Source organism: Plecotus auritus, assembly GCF_963455305.1.
Source record: "Plecotus auritus genome assembly, chromosome: 1".
NCBI lineage: Eukaryota > Metazoa > Chordata > Mammalia > Chiroptera > Vespertilionidae > Plecotus > Plecotus auritus.
The window spans coordinates 27,526,316-27,548,497 of NC_137770.1; the positions used below are offsets into that span (position 1 = coordinate 27,526,316).

At 42.0% G+C, this 22,182-nt stretch overlaps 1 protein-coding gene across 2 annotated transcripts in view; it reads left to right on the forward strand.

Annotated features, from left to right (window-relative positions):
* Window positions 1-10,707: 10,707 nt before the first annotated feature.
* Window positions 10,708-22,182, forward strand: part of ZFYVE1 (zinc finger FYVE-type containing 1) — a 50,113-nt gene continuing 38,638 nt past the window's right edge. The window contains exons 1-2 of one of the 2 annotated variants that reach the window (XM_080643773.1): window positions 10,708-10,823; window positions 13,210-14,144. In XM_080643773.1, the coding sequence (XP_080499899.1) occupies window positions 13,632-14,144 (513 nt within the window). In that variant the 5' untranslated portion in view covers window positions 10,708-10,823; window positions 13,210-13,631. Of the gene's footprint in view, window positions 10,942-13,209; window positions 14,145-22,182 lie in introns of both variants that reach the window. The other variant, XM_080643772.1, reaches the window with a different exon arrangement.

A 22,182-nucleotide genomic window follows, 5' to 3' on the forward strand; every position in this document is an offset into this window, starting at 1 on the left:
TGGATGTTTCTAACTCTCTGTCCCTCTCCCTTCCTCTCTGTAAAAAAAAAAAATCAATAAAATATATATTTTTAAAAAATTTATATGTATCTATATTTCTGCTTGCTAAGTTTCCTTAACATTGAGGAGTGCTAATAACACGTATTGCAAGAACTAAATTAACTAATGTATGTGAAAGTACTTTGTTCAGTCAAGTGCTAGACAAATGCTAATAACTTTTGCAAACCAAGAACTATTTGTGCCTTTTTTTTTACTACCAAAAGCATAAAAAGGAGAGAGAAGTTGTCTGAAGTTTGCTAACTTTCCTGTAGTAAACATTTGTTGTTTATGTTGACCTAAGATCCATTGCCATCTTCCTTAACTGCACTCCAAATTTCTAAAATCATCCTTTCACTACTCCAGATATTTGTAGTTTGAATAGGAAGTCCCAAACCCTAGCCAGGCCCCTTAGGACACAGGGAGAGACTTTTCAACCCAGTTAAAGCCCTTACATTGTACCAAGCACTATTTTATTTTCTATTATTTTATTTTATATATTTTATTGATTTTTTACAGAGAGGAAGGGAGAGAGATAGTTAGAAACATCGATGACAAACATCGATGAGTTGCCTCCTGCACAAGCCCTACTGGGGATAGAGCCTGCAACCAAGGTACATGCCCTCGTCCAGAATCAAACCCAGGACCCTTCAGTCCATGGGCCAAGGATCTATCCACTGAGCCAAACTGGTTAGGGCCCAAAGCACTACTTTAAGCATCCTGCAAACATCAGCAACTTTAATTCTCACAGTAACCCACCCGAAGTAGAAACTATTGTTAAACAGATAAAGAAACTTAGCCCTGGCCTGTGTTATCCAGTGGTTAGAGTATTGGCCTGTGTGCAGAAGGGTGAAGGGTTCCATTCCGGTCAAGGGCACATACTTGGATTGCAGGTTCAATCCTCAGCCCCAGTCTGGGCACTTTCGGGAGGCAACCAATCAATGTGTCTCTCTCACGTTGATGTCTCTCTTTCTCACACACACACACACACACTCTCTCTCTTTTTCCATCCCACCTCTTCCACTCTCTCTAAAAAAAAAAAAAAAAAAATTTGCTGGAAAAAATGCCCTCAGGTGAGGATGAACAAACCCAGCTGGTATGCCTCAATGGTTGAGCATGGACTTGTGAACCACGAGGTCACAATTCAATTTCTGGTCAGGGCACATGCCCGGGTTTTGGGCTCAATCCCCAGTTTGGGGCATGCAGGAAGCAGCTAATCAATGATTCTTTCCCATCATTGATGTTTCTCTCCCCCTCCCTTCCTCTCTCTTAAAAAAAAAAAAAGTCAATACAAACATTTTTTTAAAAGAAAAAATTTTATTTTTGATGATGTCTAGTTTACCTACTTTTTCTTTACTTGTGCTTTTGGTGTCATATTTAAGGACCTTTTAACCTAATCTAAGGTGTCTTACTCTGTTTCAGCTGCTATAAAATACCATAGATTGAGTAGCTTATACTAGTAAATAGCAGAAATCCATTGCTCATAGTTTTGGAGGCTAGATCCAAGATCAGGGTGCCAGAATGGTCAGGTGAGGACCCTCTCCCAGGTCTCCAACTTACTGTATCTGCATATGGTGTTAAGGGGCTAGTGCTGTGGTCGGCAAACTGCGGCTCTCGAGCCACATGCGTCTCTTTGGCCCCTTGAGTGTGGCTCTTCCACAAAATACCACGGCCTGGGCGAGTCTATTTTGAAGAAGTGGCGTTAGAAGAAGTTTAAGTCTAAAAAATTTGGCTATACTGTTGATATTTGGCTCTGTGGACTAATGAGTTTGCCGGCCACTGGGCTAAGGAGTTCTGTGGGATCTCATTCATGAGGGTTCCACCCGCAGGACCCAATTACCTCTCAAGGGCCCCACCTACTACTAGGTGTACCAGTTAATAATATCGGATTTTGTAATCAAAGAAAACACGGTAATTTCAAGAGAAACATCAAAAGTGCTTTACTCAGCCTTGACCGGTTTGGCTCGGTGGATAGAGCATCGGCCTGCGGACTCACGGGTCCTGGGTTCGGTTCCGGTCAGGGGCGTGTACCTTGGTTGCGGGCACATACCCAGTAGGGAGTATGCAGGAGGCAGCTGATCGATGTTTCTAAGTCTCTATCCCTCTCCCTTCCTCTCTGTAAAAAAATCAATAATATATATATATATATATTTTTAAAAGTGCTTTATTCAAAGTAATGTCCATTACTAGCTACACATTTCCCCATCATTCAGGTAATTTGTGGATACCGTCCCAATAGAACTTTTCTTGTTTTGAAGCAAACCATTCAGAGATCCAGTTTTCCACTTCTTCCTATGTTTTGAAGTGCTGCTCAGAAAGTGCGGGTGCCATCGATCAGAACAAGTGGTAATCTGAAGGAGCAAAGTCTGGTGAATACAGCGGGTGGGTTAATACTTCCAATGTGTCTTTAACTGGTTTTGAAGTGTGTGATGGTGCATCATCATGAAGCAAAATTACTTTGACATGTCTTCTGGCCCATTCTGGTCATTTTACGATCAAAGCGAGGTTCAATTTGATTATTTGTTGTCGGTAGTGATAAGTATTAACGGTTTTACCTGGTTTCAGAAGCTCATAATACACCACACCTTCCTGATCCCATCAAACGCAGAGCATTGTCTTCTTTCCGAAGCGATTTGGCCTTGCAGTCGATGTTGATGGTTGACCTGGATCAACCCATGATTTTGTGCATTTGGGATTCTCAAAATAAATCCACTTTTCATCGCCAGTCACAATTCAATGCAAAAAAGACTTTCTTTCGTGCCGTTGAAACAACATTTTACTGATGACTTTTTGGTTTTCCATTTGTCTTTCGTTCAGTTGATGTGGCACCCATTTTCCTTCCTTTAAAATCTTTCCCATTACTTGTAAACTATCGGAAATTGTTTGCTGAGCAACATTTAATCTTTCTGCAAGTTGTTTTTGAGTTTGACACACATCTTCATCCAATAATGCTTGTAATTGTTGGTCTTCAAACGTGTTTGGTTGACCTGGATGTCTTTGTCTTTCACATCGAAATCATCACTTTTAAAGCGTTTAAACCTGCATTCACAAGTATCTTGAGATGGAGCATGTTCACCATAAGCTTCCCCAAGTATTCAGCAGCACTTTTCTTCAAAATAAAGTAATGAATTAAAACTTCCTGTAAATGCTTTGTTTGGCACAAAATTCGACATTTTTAAGTGTAAAGATATCTATGATGTTAACACCTTCAGCAAATTTGACATAGGAAGTTTTGAAGCTTGTTGTCAATACAACAAAATAGCATGCATATCAAATCGCATATATATAAATATATGTGTAACTCCATCTATTGAAAAAAAAATCCGCATATTAACCAGTACACCTTTAGGATTTAGAATTTATTTATTTTTATTAATCCTCACCCATGGATATTTTTCCATTGATTTTGAGAGAGAGGAGGAAGGGGGCAGGGGAGAGAGAGAAACATTGATGTGAGAGAGACACATCAATTGGTTGCTATTTTTTTAAATACCTTGTTATTGATTTGAGAGAGAGATCAATGTGAAATAGAGTAACATCTATCGGTTGCCTCCCAAACTCGCCCAAACCAGGGACCTAACCCAAAACCTGGGTATGTGCCCTGACTCGGAATCAAACCAGCGACCTTTTGGTGCAAGGGACAATACTCAACCAACTGAGCCACACTGGCCAGGGCTGGTCATTAGGATTTATACCTATATTTTTTCTAATAATTTTATAGTTTTGACTCTTACATCTAGGTCTTGGATTCATTTGAATTAATTTTTGTATATGTTGTGATTGGTGTATAAATTCACTACTTTGCATATGAATAATCCAGTTATCCCAGCACCAGTTGTGGAAAATACTATTCTTTTCCCCATAATATTGAAACTCTTATCAAAAATCAGTTGACAAAAAAAAAAAAAAATCAGTTGACCATAGCCCTAGCCAGTCTTGCTCCGTGGATAGAGTAGGGCACCGAGGACTGAAGGGTCTTGGGTGTGATTCCCGTCAGGGCACTTGTGAGAGGCAACCAATCTATGTGTTTCACTCACATCTATTTCTCTCTCTTTCTGTTTCTCCCCCTCCCTTCCACTCTCTCTAAAAATCAATGAAAAAATATCCTCGGGTGAGGATTTAAAAAAAAAAAATCAATTCACCATAAATGGAGGGGTTTAATTATGAACTCTCACTTGTATTTGATTGATCTTTATGTCAGTCCTTACAGTATAACACTGTTTTGTTATTGTTTTTTGCTAAACCTCACCCGAGTTTATTTTTTCCCTTGATTTTTTTTTTTTTAGAGATAGTGGAAGGGAAGGAGAAAAGGTGGGGAGAGAGAGGGAAACATCATGGGAGCCCAGCCAGTGTGGCTCAGTGGTTGAACATTGACCCATGCACCAGAGGTCGCCAATTGCATTCCCAGTCAGGGCATAGGCCTGTGTTTCAGACTCAATTCCTGGTGAGGGCCAGGCGGGAGGCAGCCCTTTGAAGTTTCTCTCTCTCTCTCTCTCTTTCTCTCTCTCTCTCTCTCTCTCTCTCTCTCTCTCTCTCTCTCTCCCTCTTCCTATCTCTCTAAAAATCAATAAAAATAGCCCCAGCCGAAACCGGTTTGGCTCAGTGGATAGAGCGTTGGCCTGCGGACTGAAGGGTCCCGGGTTCGATTCCGGTCAAGGGCATGTACCTTGGTTGCGGGCACATCCCCAGTGGGTGGTGTGCAGGAGGCAGCCGATCGATGTTTCTCTCTCATCGATGTTTCTGGCTCTCTATCCCTCTCCCTTCCTCTCTGTAAAATATCAATAAAATATATTAATAAAATAAAATAAAATAAAAATAGCCCCAGTTTGGCTCAGCGGAAAGGGTCAAGGGCACATACCTTGGTTGCAGCTTTGATCCCTGGCCCTGGTTGGGGGATGTGCAAAAGCAACCAATCGATGTGTCTCGCTCATATCAATGCTTCTCTGTCTCTCTCTCTCGCTTCCACTCTTTCTAAAAATAAATGGAAAAATATTCTCAGGTGAGGCTTAACAAAAAAGTAAAAAAATAAAATAAATAAAAACATGTTTTAAAAAGTCATGTGAGAGAGACGCATTGATTGGTTGCCTCCTGAACATGCCCTCTACTTGGACAGGAATTGAACCTGCAAAGTGCCCTTGACTGGAATTGAACTGAAGACCCTTTAGTTCAAGGGCTGACACTAACCACTTAGCAAACCAGTCAGGCTAGCACAATACTGTTTTTGATCACTATAGCTTTGTAATAAATTTTGAAATCAGGAAGTATGAGTCTTCCAACTTTGTTGTTTACAAGATTGTTTCAACATTGTTATTCAGGGTTCCTAGCAATTCCACCTGAATTTTAAGATCAACTGTCCATTTATAATAAAAAAATTTTAAAAATGCCCTAGCTGGTTTGGCTCAGTGGATAGACCATCCACCTGCAGACTAAAGGGTCCCAGGTTCCATTCTGGTCAAAGGCAATGCGCCCTAGGTTGTGGGCTTGATCCCCAGTAGGGGGCATGCAGAAGGCAGCTGATCAATGATTCTCTCTCATCATTGATGTTTCTATCTCTCTCCCTCTCCCTTCCTCTCTGAAATCAATCAAAATATATTTAAAAAAAAAAAAAGTTGAGCCCTGGCCAATTTGACTCAGTGGATAGAGCATGAGCCTGTAGACTGAAGGGTCCTGGGTTCGATTCCGGTCAAGGGCACATGCCCGGTTGCAGGCCTGGTCTGCAGTAGGGGGAGTACAGGAGGCAGTAGATCTCTTTCTCCCTCTTCCTTCCTCTCTGAAATCAATAAAAAATATATTTTAAAAAAAGTTGAGCCGGAACTGGTTTGGCTCAGTGGATAGAGCGTCAGCCTGCGGACTGAAGGGTCCCGGGTTCGATTCCAGTCAAGGGCATGTACCTTGGTTGTGGTCACATCCCCAGTGGGAGGTGTGCAGGAGGCGGCTGATCGATGTTTCTCTCTCATCGATGTTTCTAACTCTCTATCCCTCACCCTTCTTCTCTGTAAAAAATCAATAAAATAAAAAAAAAAAGTTGAAATTTTTCTAGAAAATTCAATAAATCTGTAGGTTAATTTGAAGAGTATTACAATCATAACAATAGTCTTTCAATCTCAAAACACAGGATGTCTTTCTATTTATTTCTTCTTTAATTTTGTTCAATAATGTTTTTAAAAATATTAAAGTGTAGTTGATACACAATATTAGTTTGAGGTGTACAATATAGTGATTCTACCCTTACATATCTTACAATGTGATCACCATGATAAGTCTAGTAACCATATGTCACCATAGAAAATGTTTACAATATATATTTTTTTAAATATATTTTATTGATTTTTTACAGAGAGGAAGGGAGAGGGATGGAGAGTTAGAAACATCGATCAGCTGCCTCCTGCACACCCCATACTGGGGATGTGCCTGCAACCAAGGTACATGCCCTTGACCGGAACTGAACCTGGGACCCTTCAGTCCGCAGGCCGACACTCTATCCACTGAGCTAAACCGGTCAGGGCTACAATACTTTTGACTCTTCCTTTTTTTGTAATATGGCACATAATATGGCAAATAGGTCATCCTATTGAAAATAACGAAACATGTTGGTAAAATATTGAAGAGTCAACAAGAAGATAAGGAATTATCAGACCAAAATCTAGGTGAAGGCAGGATCCAAAGAGTAAGTAGAGCAGTGATGTCACTTTTGCCCTGGGGCATTTACCTTTCTTGGCAATTTAAGCTTGATTTTTCTAGGCCTTGTGGGGCAAGTGGGACAGATGGGTGCTTCAAAGTGCTACCGTTTCAGTGTAAGGGTGAAGAACTGCTAGTAAGCACACTGTCACCCAACAGACTGGAAAGAAAGTCCTCTTGGAAGGGGGAGATTTCAGGGAGCTGTAGAGGGGTCACAGGACCATCAGACTGCCCTCTTAGGGATATGTAACCCAAATATACATCTCAATCGTTAAAAACAAAAATCCCAAACAATGAATATAGTTTATAGTGGTCTCTCCTGGCAGAATTGACAGCAAATCCTCTCTGGTTGGAATTAACCTGTATCCTAGGCCTCAAAAACTTCCCAGAAATAATTTTCCAAGGAAAATCTAGCTCAGAGTAAAAAATAAGCACACAAAAAATGAGAATGAGTAAAAACAACTAACAGAAACAGATCTGATCATGTCCAACCATCTGTTAGCGCCAGCCGGAGTGTGGCTCAGTAGTTGAGCGTTGATCTAGGAACCAAGAGGTCGTCGGTTCTATTCCAGGTCAGGGCATGTGCCCAGGTTCGTGGGCTCGATCCCCAGTGTGGGGCTGCAGGAGGTAGCCAATCAATGATTCTCATCATTATTAATTTTTTTTACATTATTCAAAACATTTATTCATCATTATTATTTTAAAACATAATTTTATTGATTTCAGAGAAGAAGGGAGGAGGAATAAGAGAGAGAAAACATCGATAAAGAGAGAATCATTGATTACTGCCTCCTGCACGCCCCACACTGGGGATTGTGCCCAAAACCCGGGCATGTGCCCTCGACCAGAATCAAACCTTGGCCTCCTGGTTCGTAGGTTGATGTTCAACTGATGTTCAACCACTGAGCCATGCTGGCCAAACTTTTCTCTCATCATTGATGCTTCCCTCTCCTCTTTCCCTCTCTCTGAAATCTGAAATCAATAAAAAATAAATACATTAAAAAAAGAATTAACCAATGAATGCATAAATAAGTGGAACAACAAAATGATGTTTCTCTCACTCCACCCTCTCCCTCTCTAAAATCAATAAATTAAGAAAAGTTTTTTTCATTATTATTGACACATTGCACTTACATAGTAAAAATGTTTCAAGAGTATAAACGTATTCAAAGAAAGTCTTCTTCCTCACCTAGTATACTCCTTGGAGGCAACCATTTCCCACTGTTTAAGGGGTTCTTATAACTTTAGAAAATATAATTTCAAATGGGTAGTTTGGGCTTTAAAAGGATTATATACCATTTTGTTCCCAGGACATGTTAATATACTTATTTTATAATTACTAAGCAAATTATTAGGGCTACAAAAGTTATAGTGGTGCGGTCTTAGGAACAAAACCCTCTAGGGAAATTTTACGGCAGGCTACGCCAGTCTCAAGAACCTAGCTCAAGACTTGCTTTCTTAACCTTGCTTTCTAACATTTCTTCTTTTGCCCTAATTGGTCTGGCTCAGTGGATAGAGCTTCGGCCTGCGAACTGAAAGGTCCTGGTTCAATTCTGGTCAAGGGCACATGCCCGGGTTGCAGGCTGGATCCCCAGTAGGGGGTGTGCAGGAGGCAGATCAATGATTCTCTCTCATCATTGATGTTTCTATTTCCTCTCTCCCTCTCCCTTCCTCTCTGGAATCAATAAAAATATATGAAAAAAACGATTAGGAACGCTAAAATAATAATAAATAAATAAATAAATCAGAGTTTGTGACTAAATCAGGAGATGGGTTCTTTTTTTTATGCTTTGGGGCTAATTTATGTGAAATTATGGAATTTTAAAAAAATATGTTTTTATTGATTTCAGAGAGGAAGAGGGAGATAGAAACATCAATGATGAGAGAGAATCCCCGATTGGCTGCCTCCTGCACGCCCCCTACTGGGCGGATCGAGCCCGCAACCTAGGCATATGTTCCCAACCAGAATGGAACCTGGGACCCTTCAGTGCGCAGGCTGACGCTCTATCCACTGAGCCAAACCAGCCAGGGCCAATTATGGAATTTTTATAACTATTCATTATTTTTCAAATCAGCACATTTAGTCACGTAGCTGTAAAATAATTCTAGTAGGGCAAATACTAACATAGACTTTTCTATCTTTTTTTAAAAAAATATATTTTATTGATATTTCACAGAGAGGAAGGGAAAGGGATAGAGAGCCAGAAACATCTATGAGAGAGGAACATCGATCAGCCGCCTCCTGCACACCCCCCACTGGGGATGCGCCCGCAACCAAGGTACATGCCCTTGACCGGAATCGAACCCAGGACCCCTCAGTCCGCAGGCTGACGCTCTATCCACTGAGCCAAACCGGTTTCGGCCTATCTTTTTTTTAATGATCTCACTTATGTTTTATTTTTTTTCAGTAAAGTCTTAGATTTATTTATTTATTTTATATATATTTTTAATATATATATATTATTGATTCAGAGAGGAAGGAAGAGAGAGAGAGAGAAACATCAATGATGAGAATCATTGATCAGCTGCCTCCTGCACACCTCCCACTGGGGATCGAGCCTGCAACCTGGGACACGATACATAGTTGTTAGAATATTATTGATTACTAGAGGCCTGATGCACGAAAATCGTGCATGGGTAGGGTCTTTAGGCCTAGCCAGCAATCAGGACTGACTGGGGCCTTCTGGCTGCTTGCCAGGGCCTTCCTTCCAGCTGCTGGCCAGGGCCTCTCTTCCCAGGCTGCCGGATGAGGAGATGGATTCTTGTCCCAGCTTTGTCAATAATTTGCTGTGTGACCTGTCAAGTAACTCAACCTTAGTATTCTCTTCTGGGTTAACAATTATCAAGATAGAATGATAGAACGGCCCTAGCCGGCTTGGCTCAGTGGATAGAGCATCGGCCTGCGGACTGAAGGGTCCCAGGTTCGATTTTGGCCAAGGGCACATGCCTGGGTTGCAGGCTCGGTCCCCAGTAGAGGGCGTGCAGGAGGCAACTAATCAATGATTCTCTCTCATCATTGATGTTTCTATTTCTCTCTCCTTCTCCCTTCCTCTCTGAAATCAATAAAGACATTTTAAAAAAAAAAGAATGATAGAACGTTAGAATTGGCAGAGACTTCAGAGTTTATACAGTACAATTTCTTCATTTCATGGGGTGATTGAGTGACTTACCCATGAGCTTTCTAGAACAAACTTTCAGTCTTGGCATCTTAGATGACTACATCACGCTTTCTTTCAGTGTTGTTCCAAGATTCAAACAGACAAAAAACAAAACAAAACAAACAACCAAAAAAAAAAAAAAACACCCCAAAAGTGAAAACACTAAACAAATATATGGCCTTTCACATAAAGCCAGGTAACAATATTAACTATTACCCTGCACTGAAGCCTGCAAGCTTATCTGAAAATATACCCTGTTTAACTTAAGGATGACTTAAAATTCAGAAACTATGTAAGGAAAGGTCAGAAAAAATAAAAGGTAGGAGAGGTGGAAATTAATGGTTGGCTTGGCGAATACTGGTAAATGGAAAACAAAACTCACAGGAGTATTTTTATTCTTTTATCCATTATTTTTTCCCCCTACTTTGTACATGGTGAAATTGAGGAAGTGGAGGCTGTTTTTACACATTTCTGAAGGAATGGTGGGAAATAAGGGTTATTTGCGATGAAATTACCTTGCGTATACTACACATTACATCAATTCTCTAACTTAACGCCATCCTTTCTGGGGCCAGTGCCCAAAACAACGCTCTGAAAACAGCAGAAACCACAGTCAATGCAAAAACTCCAACTCCCGAAATGCTTCATGGCTTGTTTCCACCGCTTCCTGGCACGAGCAAGCTCTTCAGTACTGGGAGTTGTAGTCATTCAGGGCCCCCACTTCCGTCGTGTAGGGGAGGATGCCTCTCCAGGAAACTACATTTCCCCGGAAGCTGTGCGTACCATTCTCCGCGTTTGGAGCGTCAGACTCCACCCCCGCCCCCTCCTCCCTCCCAGGGCTGCACACACAGCTCACGCCTTCCTGTTAGTCGGAGCTGGTAGAAGTTCACTCCGATCAGCTGATCACAACTGACAACAGGAGAGGAGGAAGCCCGGGAGGCTGCGAAGGAGGTGGGGGGCGGAGATGGAAATGAGGATGGATCCTCCGGTGTCCTGAGAAACAGCCCCCGCCCCCACCGGCGCCCCGTGGTCCCCCGACGCCGCCTGGCCGCAGCCGAGCTGCTCCATGGTGGGGTCCCCTGGCCGTCGCGGGTTGGGAGGGAAGGGCACGGCCCTGCCTAGGGGACGAACCGTAGTCCTGGAGCTCAGGCTGCCCCCAAGGGGGGGGGGGGGTGGCGGGTGCGGCTGTTGTGGGGGTGGGGTGGCATAAACAATAGATTCGGCTCTGGCCTCTGCCCGTGTTTGTGGGGGGTTTGGGGAGCCCTTCTTTGTTCGTAGACTGTGCTCCTACCCTCGGGTTGTGGTGGTGTTGCCTGGGAGGAAGGAAGGGTGAGGAATCCCCTGGCTGGAGAGAGATACCGAGGTAGGGGGCAGAGTGGGCAGATTGTTTGCTTTGCCTGGCGGGCGGTGAGGTGTTCTTTTGAAGGCTGATTTTATATTTTTCTCAGTTGCGACAAATTTTTGTTTCCGTGTGGGAGCTAGTTGGGCTCGTCTGAGGTTAGAGTGTAAATAAGGTCTCCTAGTCACTCCCTTCGCCTTCCTTGTTTATCTGAAAATAAGATTGATCGGTTGATTTCTGTGGAGGAGGAGTAGGAAATATCTGAAAAGAGGGCTTTGCATTTCGTTGGGATTTAGAATGGGTGTCAAGGCTGAGGGGAGTTAGGAATATAATTGTAGAAGTCACAAAAGCCCCTTTCCTGCCCCAGTTACATATATATTTTTAAGTTTTTGAGTAACAAAGAGAAAAATGGTTTTAACTCACTGCAGGTCTGGCTTTGCGGTGGGCCATAGTGGAGGAATTCTGTCTCCTGTTGCTCTTTTTTTTTTTTTCAGTTAGAGAAGGAACAAAAGGAAGTACAGTAATTGTTTTATATTGTTTTCAAGCATGAAATGGTGATTCTTGTTTCCAGGTTTAGAGTTCTTAATAGGCATCTGTCTAGACTTGCAACAACTCTAGTACTTTGATGGAGCTAAAGTTTATTACTATTATCATTTCTTTAGCTTTTTACAGGCTTCTTTCTCCATCTTTCCCAATTGTGGAGTGCATGTGGGGGTGCAGAAGGTTGTCCCTCCAAGGATTTTTTGCTTAGGGATTTAAAAAATACATATTTTTATTTATTTCAGAGAGGAAGGGAGAGGGAGAGAGAGATGGAAACATCAATGATCAGAGAGAACCATCCATCGGCTTGAGGCTTGATCGGCTGCCTCCTGCATGCCCCACACTGGGAATCTAGCCCTCAACCTGGGCATGTGCCCTGACCAGGAATCGAACTGTGACCTCCTGGTTCACAGGTCAGTGCTCAACCACTGAGCCACGCCAGCCAGGCCAGTGATTTTTATTCTGAATTTATAACTGAGTGAACAGAAAATTTATGGGAAATAAAGTAGCAAAGTCTCTTAGAAGCCTTGGGCCTAGAGGTAGTGGTTATTTTCAAAGGACAACTTGACCATAATTTTGAGAAGAAATTGCTAGGTCAGAATGAACCAGTGTAAATAAAAATAAAATAAAAAGATTTTTACTGATTTTAGAGAGAGGAAGGAAGAGGAATAGAGAAATAGAAACATCCGATGAGAGAGAAACCTCTTATCGGCTGCCTCCTGCACGCCTCCTACTGGTGATGGTGCCTGCAACCGGTACATGTGTCCTGACCCAGAATCTATTCAGTGATCTCTTGGTTCATGGGTTGATGCTCAACCAGTGAGCTATGCTGGCAAGGCTGAACCAGTGTAAATTTTACAAGCAAGAGTGAAATTTCTTACAGGAGTTTTGGTGTTGTATTTTTTTTTAATCCTCACCTGAGGGCATTTTTATTTATTTTTTCCAGTGATTTTTTTTTTTTTTTTAAGTTGGAACTCTTCACAAATTTTCGTGTCATCCATGCACAGGGGCCATGCTAATCTTCTCTGTATTGTTCCAATTTTAGTATATGTGCTGCTGAAGCCAGCACTCCACTGATTTTTTAAAATAATTGTTTATTGTTGAAATTATTACATATGTCCCCTTTTTTTCCCTATTGACCCCCTCGGACCCCAGGGATTTTTTTTTTTTTTAGAGAGAGTGGAGAGGATGGAGGAGGGGGGGAGAGAGAGAAAGAGAGAAACATTGATGTGAGAGAGACACATCGATTGGTTGCCTCCCGCACTTGCCCCAATGGGGCTGGGGATCGAGCCTGCAGCCGAGGTACATGCCCTTGACTGGGAATTGAACTTGAGCCCTTGGGTCCAGTGGCTGATGCTCTAATCACTGAGTAAACTGGCCAGGGCTTTTTTTTTTTTTTTTTTTAAGGTGTACTTCTGTTTTTAGATGAGTGAAATCCTTTTCCTTCCTTTTTTTTAGGTTACCCCCGAAGTATTGACTTGAGGTTGGATTACATTAAAGAGCTTCTGACCACTCTCTTTCATTACCAAAACCTTGTGCTTGAGGCCCAACTAATGAGTCCACCTCAGTGAACCCGTCAGCTCTCTCTCTGATAGCCATAAAAGACCCTTCCAAGTTAATTTGGACCACATATTTGTCTGCACTTTATGGAGGATAAAACCATCAAACCAAATGAACATTGCTGCTGATACAGAAGCCTTGGTGGCAGAAAATTAAAAACTTGAACATTTGTGAGTGTGTGAAGAATTCTAATGGGACACTGAATGTGTGTGTGTGTGTAAGTGTAAGTGTAAGGTGTTCAGAACCCTGTGGTATTTCTGTGTGGTCTTCGTACTCAAAGCCTTTGTTTTCACTGCTGGGGAAAGCCCAGTGGCTGTTTTATGGTGGTTGATTTCCTTACCAACCTGAGTATGAGTGCTCAGACTTCCCCAGCACAGAAGGGCCTGAATCCAGGGCTTATGTGCCAGGAAAGTTACGCCTGCAGCGGGACTGATGAAGCTGTCTTTGAGTGTGATGAGTGCTGCAGTCTGCAGTGTCTCCGCTGCGAGGAGGAGCTCCATCGGCAGGAGCGCCTGAGAAACCATGAGCGGATAAGACTCAAACCTGGCCACATCCCTTACTGTGACCCCTGCAAGGGCCCCAATGGGCATTCACCAGGTGTTAGGCAAAGGGCAGCTGTGAGGTGCCAGACCTGTAAAATCAACTTGTGCCTGGAGTGCCAGAAGAGGACTCATTCTGGGGGTAACAAAAGGAGACACCCCGTTACTGTCTACCATGTCACTAAGGCCCAGGAGTTACTGGAGGAAGAAGAGATGGATGAGGAGACCAAGAGGAAGAAGATGACTGAGAAGGTTGTGAGTTTCCTCCTCGTAGATGAAAATGAAGAAATTCAGGTAAGCCCTTGGGGATTCATGTGGTGGTAGTGGGGCAGATCTGTTGTTGGAAGGTAGCTCTCAAACGGGGAGTCTTGGAGGAGCTCCCATTTTAATCATTAAAAGGCAAGACCCCTGAAAGCTTAAATTGCAAGGAGTCAGGTTTAGTTTCTTACCAAGTTGTGTGACTTTGGGCTGAATTTCTCTCTTTTTTTCTTTTCGACTGAATTTCTTCTCTGAGCCTCAGTTTTTTTCATCTATAAATTGGGAACGTTGAGACTTCATTGGTTGTTGCGAGGATGAAATGGCAGTTTTGTTTAGCTTATTGCATAATAAGTGCTCAGTATATGATAGCTGTTGTTATTATTAGGAAGAACTGATTTAGAACCGTTTTCTGAACGAGAACACTTTGGCAAGTTGTGAATAAATGTGAATGATGAGGGATTCTACCTGTGCAGGGAAAGAAACCCTGATAGTGAGTACCAAGGGAGTATTAGGCAATAAGTCATAAGCCTGCTCACTCCCTTTAGAGAGGCAGGTCTTTTTTTTTTTAGTATGTCTGTATTGATTTCAGAGAGAGGAAGGGAGATGGGGAGAGGCATAGAAACACCACTGATAAGAGAGAATCAATGATTGGTTGCCTCCTGCATACCTTGTACTGGGGATTGAGTCTGAAACCCTGGCATGTGCCCTGACTGGGAATCAAACCATGATTTCCTGATTCATGGGTCGATGTTCAACCACTGAGCCACACCAGCCGGTCTTTAAAAAGTGGCATTTGCGCCCTAGCTGGTTTGGCTCAGTGAATAGAGCGTCTGCCTGCAGACTGAAGGGTTCCGGGTTTGATTCCAGGCAAGGGCACATGCCCAGGTTTTGGGCTTGATCCCCAGTGGGGGGCGTGCAGGAGGCAGCGGATCAATGATTCTCTCTCATCATTGATGTTTCTCCCTCTCTCCCTCTCCCTCCCTTTCTGAAATCAATAACAATATATGTGTGTGTGTGTGTATATATATGTATGTATGTATATATATATATGTGTGTGTGTGTGTGTGTGTGTGTGTATATATATATATATATATATATATGTATATATGGCATTTGAGCCCTGGTTGGTGTGGCTCAGTTGGAGTGTTGTCTGTGCACTGAAGGTTGCGGGTTCAATTCCTGGTCAGGGCATATACCTAGGTTGTGGTTCAGAGTATGGGAGGCAACCCATCCATGTGTGTCTGTGATATTTCTCTCTATCCTCTCTCTCTCTCTCTCTCTTTATCTTTCTCTCTACCCTCGCTCTCCCTCCCTTCCTTCCTCTCTGGATTCCATTAAAATTTTTTTTTAAGTGGCATTTGATAAGGATAGTATTCTCTCCAGATGGGCTCTTCTTATTTTCATGTATAGGCTTCTGATTAGTAAAAGCCAGTGAGACACCTGGGATTACAGAAGGACTGAAGAACATTTGATTTGATTCTGAGGTGGGGAGAGGGTAGTGTATGACCACTAAGGGAGATTGGGGAAGGGGTGGTATAATGTTTATACTTTCCAGAGAAGGTAGTGTAAGGTCTATGCTTTCGAGTGAAGACTGCTTGATTCATATCCTGGCTATAACACTTATTGGCTATATAACCATGTTAAGTTATAAGCTCTGTGCCTTCTACTCCGTAGTAGTAGTTGAGAGGATTCAAAGATATTAGGAATGGGAAGGATTTATCTTAAGGCCTGGCACATAGTGTCCACTACCAGTCTGTTGCAGTAGTTTTTTTTTTTTAATCTTCATTGTTGAAAATATTTCATAGGCTCTCTTTTTCCCCCAATTAACCTCTTCCAGCTTGCTCTCGTTCTCCTCTCATCCCCCTCTTTTTTTAAAAATATATATTTTTATTGATTTCAGAGAGGAAGGGAGAGGGATAGAGAGATAGAAACATCAATGATGAGAGAGAATCATAGATTGGCTGCCTCCCGCTCTGCCCTAACCAGGGCTGGGATCAAGCCTGCAACCAAGGTATGTGTCCTTGATAAGGACCCCTCTTATCCACTGAAACCAAATTGGCTAGGGCTCTTGGGTTTCTTTCATAAAGGACCATGTAATTCCATTCATGAGGGCATTATTCTAATGATCTAGTCACCTCCAAAGGCCCCATCTCCTAATACCATCATATTGGGGGTTAGATTTCAACATGTGAATTTTAGAGGGGATACAAACATTCCATCTACAGCATTGTATTTTATAGATGAGGACACCGAAGCATAGAGAGGTGAACTAACTTGCCAAGATCAAGTTACAGTAAGTGGCAGAGGATTTGAACACAGGTATCTGGCTCTAAGATCCTTGCTTTGTGACACTTCCGCTATCTTTGACCAAATCATTTAAACTTTCTAATTAAGCTTCATATGGTCAAAAGCATCAGATCACCAGTTCCTCATGGCTGCTGTAAGAATAAAATGAAAGAGCTCTATATTAATGTAAGACTTGTCATTGAGGAACTCCTTCTTCATAGCAATAAATACTCTATGAAAGAAAAAAAGTAAAAAAAGAAAGAAAAGGGGAATAGAGTGCTCGCTTCGGCAGCACATATACTAAAATTGGAACGCTACAGAGAAGATTAGCATGGCCCCTGCGCAAGGATGACACGCAAATTCGTGAAGCGTTCCATATAAGGAAAAAAAAAAAAAGGGGAATAAAAAAGAAAGAGAAAAGACAAAAAAAAAAAATTCTGTGAGTTAGGACCCAACTTTGTTTTTATTTTCTTGTTTCTAGGCATCTGTGTACATAAGGAATGTTTTAGCAACTTATAGGCTGTTAATGTTATGTGTGGTTTCCTCAAATTCTATGGCCTAGAGTCTCCTAAGGTTTGTTGCTTGTGATTCAATTATTCAGTTTCTTTTGGAAAACTTAAAGGACAAAAAGTTACCTTTTAGAGGTGAAAAGTTTTTATCATTCCGTTGTTGTCATTTGACTGGGTACTAGAATTATAAATTTGATGAGAGACTAACTTTTGGTCTCAGAAGTAGAAACTCATTTGTGGCCTGCTAGCCAAAGCCACTCAATAATTCATCACAGTTATTGACCGTATGTTATGTGCCAGGCACTTTCTAGGTTCCAGGGATACATGGTTAAAAAACTTGGTCCAGTCATCCTAGAACTTACCATTTAAGTGGGGAAAGCACAGTTCACATATGTAAAACACATAAACAGATGGTTTAGTTGTAGTATTATTATTTTTATTGATGGATTTTAGCGAGAGAGAGGAAGAGGGGGAGAGAGCAACATCAATTTGTTGTTCCACTTAGTTATACATACATTGGTTGATTCTTGTATGTGCCCTGAACAGGGATCGAACCTACAACCTTGGTGTTTCGGAACGATGATCTAACTAACTGAGCTACCCCGCCAGGGCCTGGAAGATGATTTGGAATCCACTCTTGCAGGATAGTCAGGGAAGGTTTTATTGTAGAGGTGACTTACAAGCAAAGACCTGATGATTGATACTACCTGGGCAAATAGACCTCCAGAGGGAAATGGGAACAAAAAGAAGGTGGGACATGCAGCATGTTTGAGTATGCCAGTGTGGCTGGAGTGAGTTGTAGAGTGTGTTAAGGAAACGGGTGCAGAAACAAGCAGGTGCCACATCACATGGGGCCTTGTAGACCCTAGAAATAACTGGATTATGAGAGTAATGAGAAGCACCTATCTGCTTCTGATAGAACTTTTTAAGAGATGTCTCTTTACTAGAGTGTGAAGACTAGATTGTCGTGATTGTAGGGGGACACGAGTGAAAGCGGTGAAACCACTTAGGAGGCTATGGCAGAAGGTGAGGTGAGAGGTGGCTTAGATTTGGTGTTATCATTGACATGATGAGATGGAAAAATATTAATGAATGAGGGACAAAGTTTGGATGTAAAATGAATGCTGATATATTGGGTGGAGGAGTGAGGGAATGAGAGAACTTAGTGGTGACTCCTGGGCATTTGGTTTGTGCAAATAGCACCTGCTTAATACCCCAACTTTTATTGAATCTATAAAACTAAAGGTCTTTAAGAACAAAATTTATACAATAAAGAGCTAAATTAGCCTCATTTGGTATTAAACTAACACAGTAATTCTCAACCAGGAGTGATTTTGCCTCATTATGGCAGCCCCCCACAAAAAGAATTATCTGGCTCTAGCTGGTTTAGGTCAGTCGTTAGAGCATCGGCTCATGGACTGAAGAGTCTTGGGTTCGATTCTGGTCCAGGGCACATACCTCAGTTGCAAGCTTGATCCCCATCCCCAGTTGGGGTGTGTGTGGGAGGCAACCAATCGATGTCTCTCACATCGATGTTTCTCTCTCTCTGTCTCTCCTTCTCCCTTCCACTCTCTCTAAAAATCAAAGGGGAAAAAATATCCTTGGGTGAGGATTAACAAAAATAATAATTATCTGGTACAAAATGTCAGTAGTGCTGAGATTGGGAACCTGATCTAACAGATGAAGGTTTGGTTGAATAGGAGACCTGGATTCTAGTGAAGTGGAAAATATATCAGGAACAAAATATTTAATCGGTACACTAATTTTTTTTCTCTCCCTCTTTTGGTTCTGTTCACTCAGAAGTAATCTAGGTGAAATCAGTATTTTCTTTTGGCATATGAAAGAGTTAGACTTTCTGGGTTGTGTTCCTTGATTTTTCTAGGCCAAGTAGAATTGTGCTAGGAAAACCAAAGGATTTAAGGATCCATTATTTACAGCCCATAATCTCTTGAAGTTAGAGACAACAACCTTAGCAAATAACTCAAAGGTTAGAAAAATAGTTCTAATTAGGGTTCTTAAAGGGAAGGAAGAGGATAGTAGGAATTCAGATATCTTACCAGAATGTTTATTCGTAAATGGGAAAAAAGATTCAAAATTTTCTCTTCATTCTTATGTACACATACATTTAAACCCCATACAAGTTTTTTTTGTTTTTTTTTTTCATAATCACCCCATTTTCCTCTTTGTCTCTTTTCTACAAACTTCCTATAACTGTCCTCTTTCCAAGAGAATAGAGCAGCAGCCTGACAGGAAATGTTCCCTGTTTCCTCTTTATGCTGACTGACTCCTGACTGGGACATTAGGAGAACCAGGGAGTTTTTCATGCCAAAAGACTCCTCATGCCCCAGCATGCAGGGTGCTAAGGAAGCCAGTGAGCTGGGGTGGTCAATGAGAAGCTAAGAAAATACCCACTGGGCAGGCCCTCCTTGACTCAGAAATTGACAGCCTTGGGCCCTCCAGGAAACGGGAGACCAAGGGAGTCTTTGTCCTTCCCTCAGCGAAGTCCGTGGTGGACCTCATCTCACTGAGACCGTCCCTTTAAGAAGACCCATCATGGTACTTGGCTGCGTCACTTGTTTACAGTCCCAGAATAGTGTGGCTCAAAATACTGGGACTGGGCTTTTTTTTTTTTTTTTAAGTTGGCTAAAAGAGACATTATTTTAATGGGATCCAGGAATGGAAAATAGCGGAGGATGTTTTCAGACTGCATGGGAATCCTGAACCACAAGCTGGCTGTGCTAGCCTCATCTGCTGGTGACTCCTTGGCCCTTTCTCTGCTTCCGGGTCTAGGGTACCTGGCTGGGTGGGGCTTGCTCTTTCCAGGCCCTTGGTTTCAGACAGGCTGGCAGAAACCCCTTAACTTAATTCTGGTCAATAGGTCATGAGCCAGAGGGGTCATAATCTTCTAAATTGTGGGACTTCCCCGTTTTTCTCTCCCAATGGCCGAGTTCTTGTAAGGACCAATTTTGGTGCTGTGGCTGTTAGCCTTTTGGTAAGTTCTGGTCAGAACATGAATATATATTTACTTTTGGTTCTTAGGTGCTCTATTTTAAAAAGTAACACAAAGCCATAGGTCTGTTCAGGAGCTGTGTGTCGAAATAATAAGCAATAATTGGAGAAGTAGCAGAGGCTCCCTCCACTAAAAGCCCCTTTTGTTTAGTAATCATGGTGGAGGGGGAGGCATTGTATGGGATTACTGGGAAATGCAGGGTTGAGGGTGACTCAGACAGGCAAAAAAATGAAAGAGCCCCTATTGTGTGCCTTCAGTTTCTGCTCTGCATCTTCTGAGCTTTCTCAGCCTTGCGCTGTTGTAACAGGCTCCTGGCGTTTAACCTGGGAGGTTATTTTGTTTAGTGCAGGGCTGTTTAAAATTTGACCCATATAAGCCATCAAAAATCACTGTGAGTCAGCTTTTCAGGGAACTTATTTTTAACTATTTCAAGTTACCTCCAGTTTGTGCAGTTCTATTTTTTTCTGGTCTGTCACTTCCTTAAAGTGATTGATGTTTTTCTGGAATTGGGCAAACATCTGGCTTTTTGAGTCAGGGGTAGTATAAGAGGCAGATTTCTTATTCTGTTGACCTTATATATTTTCCCTGCGGATGCATCTCCTGGTCGTACCACCTTCGAGTTTATACTGGAGATGGAAGGCAGGCTACAGTTTCCTGGGGAGTCTTGCTTGCCTTGGGAGGAGCTCCCATGAGATCCTTTCTCTCGGGGCTTAGACCTGCTAAACGAATTGAGCACATTTGATTGGTGGTGGGAAATCAGAGGAAAGCTAATGGATGAGACCCTGAAGAAGGGATTGTAGAAGGTTCTAGGCAAGAGGAATTGGAAAGACCTATGGGCAGGACATAGGAGGATTTTTGGAGGCAGGAAAGGGTGGATGCTTCCTTGGAGGATGTTTTGTTCATTTTGCCTCTCTTTCCAATGACTTTTGGCCAGAAATTAAGAGGCTCTATTTAAACTGTTTGTGTGGTTGTCTTGGTAGTGGCTGGCGTTCTTGGGCAGAAGAGTGTGTATACCAGCCATATGTAAGCACTTGACCTCTGTCTTGACTTCACTGGAGGATGATTCCACTTCCTAGCAGCTCTGGAAAATTTCCTCCTCTTCTGATTTCCTTCTACTTGTGACTGAATTATTGCTGTCTTTCCCAGGGAATTTGAGTCTAGATGGTGGAATGCTTGAACAGAACTGACAGAGCTTAATTCTGACATGTAGGCACAGACACCCCAGCTTCAGGTGAAGAGAGCAATTCAGCAGTCCTAGAGTATTTTAGAAATTCCTCTGCTTTCCAGCCCAATTGCTTCTGCCTAGTGAATATGTCATCCTTATGACTAATGTGTTTTCCATAATCTCTCATAACCTTTTTCCAAGAGCTCAATTCAGTTTACATGTGTCATTTAACAACAGTCATAAACATTTATTGAGTGTCAATTATGTGCCTTATTAGTTTGAATAATCTCTGAAAAATCTGTCACTTTCGGGGGAGGGGGAAGTTTCTGTCTAGAACTAAACAAATGATTTCACGTTTATGTTCTGTTTTTCATTGTTCGTGACATTCATTTTCCTTTCATTACCACAGAAAATTGAGTTTGCTACTTTTTTTTTTTTTAAGGATTGACCTAGATTTTGGCATTAAAGTGCAGCCTCCCCTGACCATCATATTTATAAGAGCAATCCTTATCCCCACCTTGTAGTCCTAGTCTTATATCCTGATTCTTTTTAAAATTTTATTTTTCTTTTAATATATTTTATTGATTTTTTTACAGAGAGGAAGGGAGAGGGATAGAGAGTTAGAAACATCAATGAGAGAGAAACATCAATCAGCTGCCTCCTGCACACAACCCACTGGGGATGTGCCCACAACCAAGGTACATGCCCTTGACCGGAATTGAACCTGGGACCCTTGAGTCTGCAGGCCGACGCTCTATCCACTGAGCCAAACCGGTTAGGGCCCGATTTTTTTTTCATACCACTTATCACCATTTGACATGACATAAAAAAAAAGTACATGACATAACAAAACTTTTAAAAATAAACTCTTTTGTGGTATAATTTACACAAAGGTCAAGGTAGAGAACATTTCTATTCCCCCAGAAGGTTCCCTTGTGCCATTTAATTAATTAATTAAAATTAATTATTTTTAAAGATTTCTAATTGATTTTTAGAGAAAGAGGAAGGGAGAAGGAGAGAAAGAGAGAAACATCGATGTGAGAGAGAAACATCAATCAGCTGCTTCCTGCATGCCCTCGAGCCAGCAACTGGGCATGTGCCCTG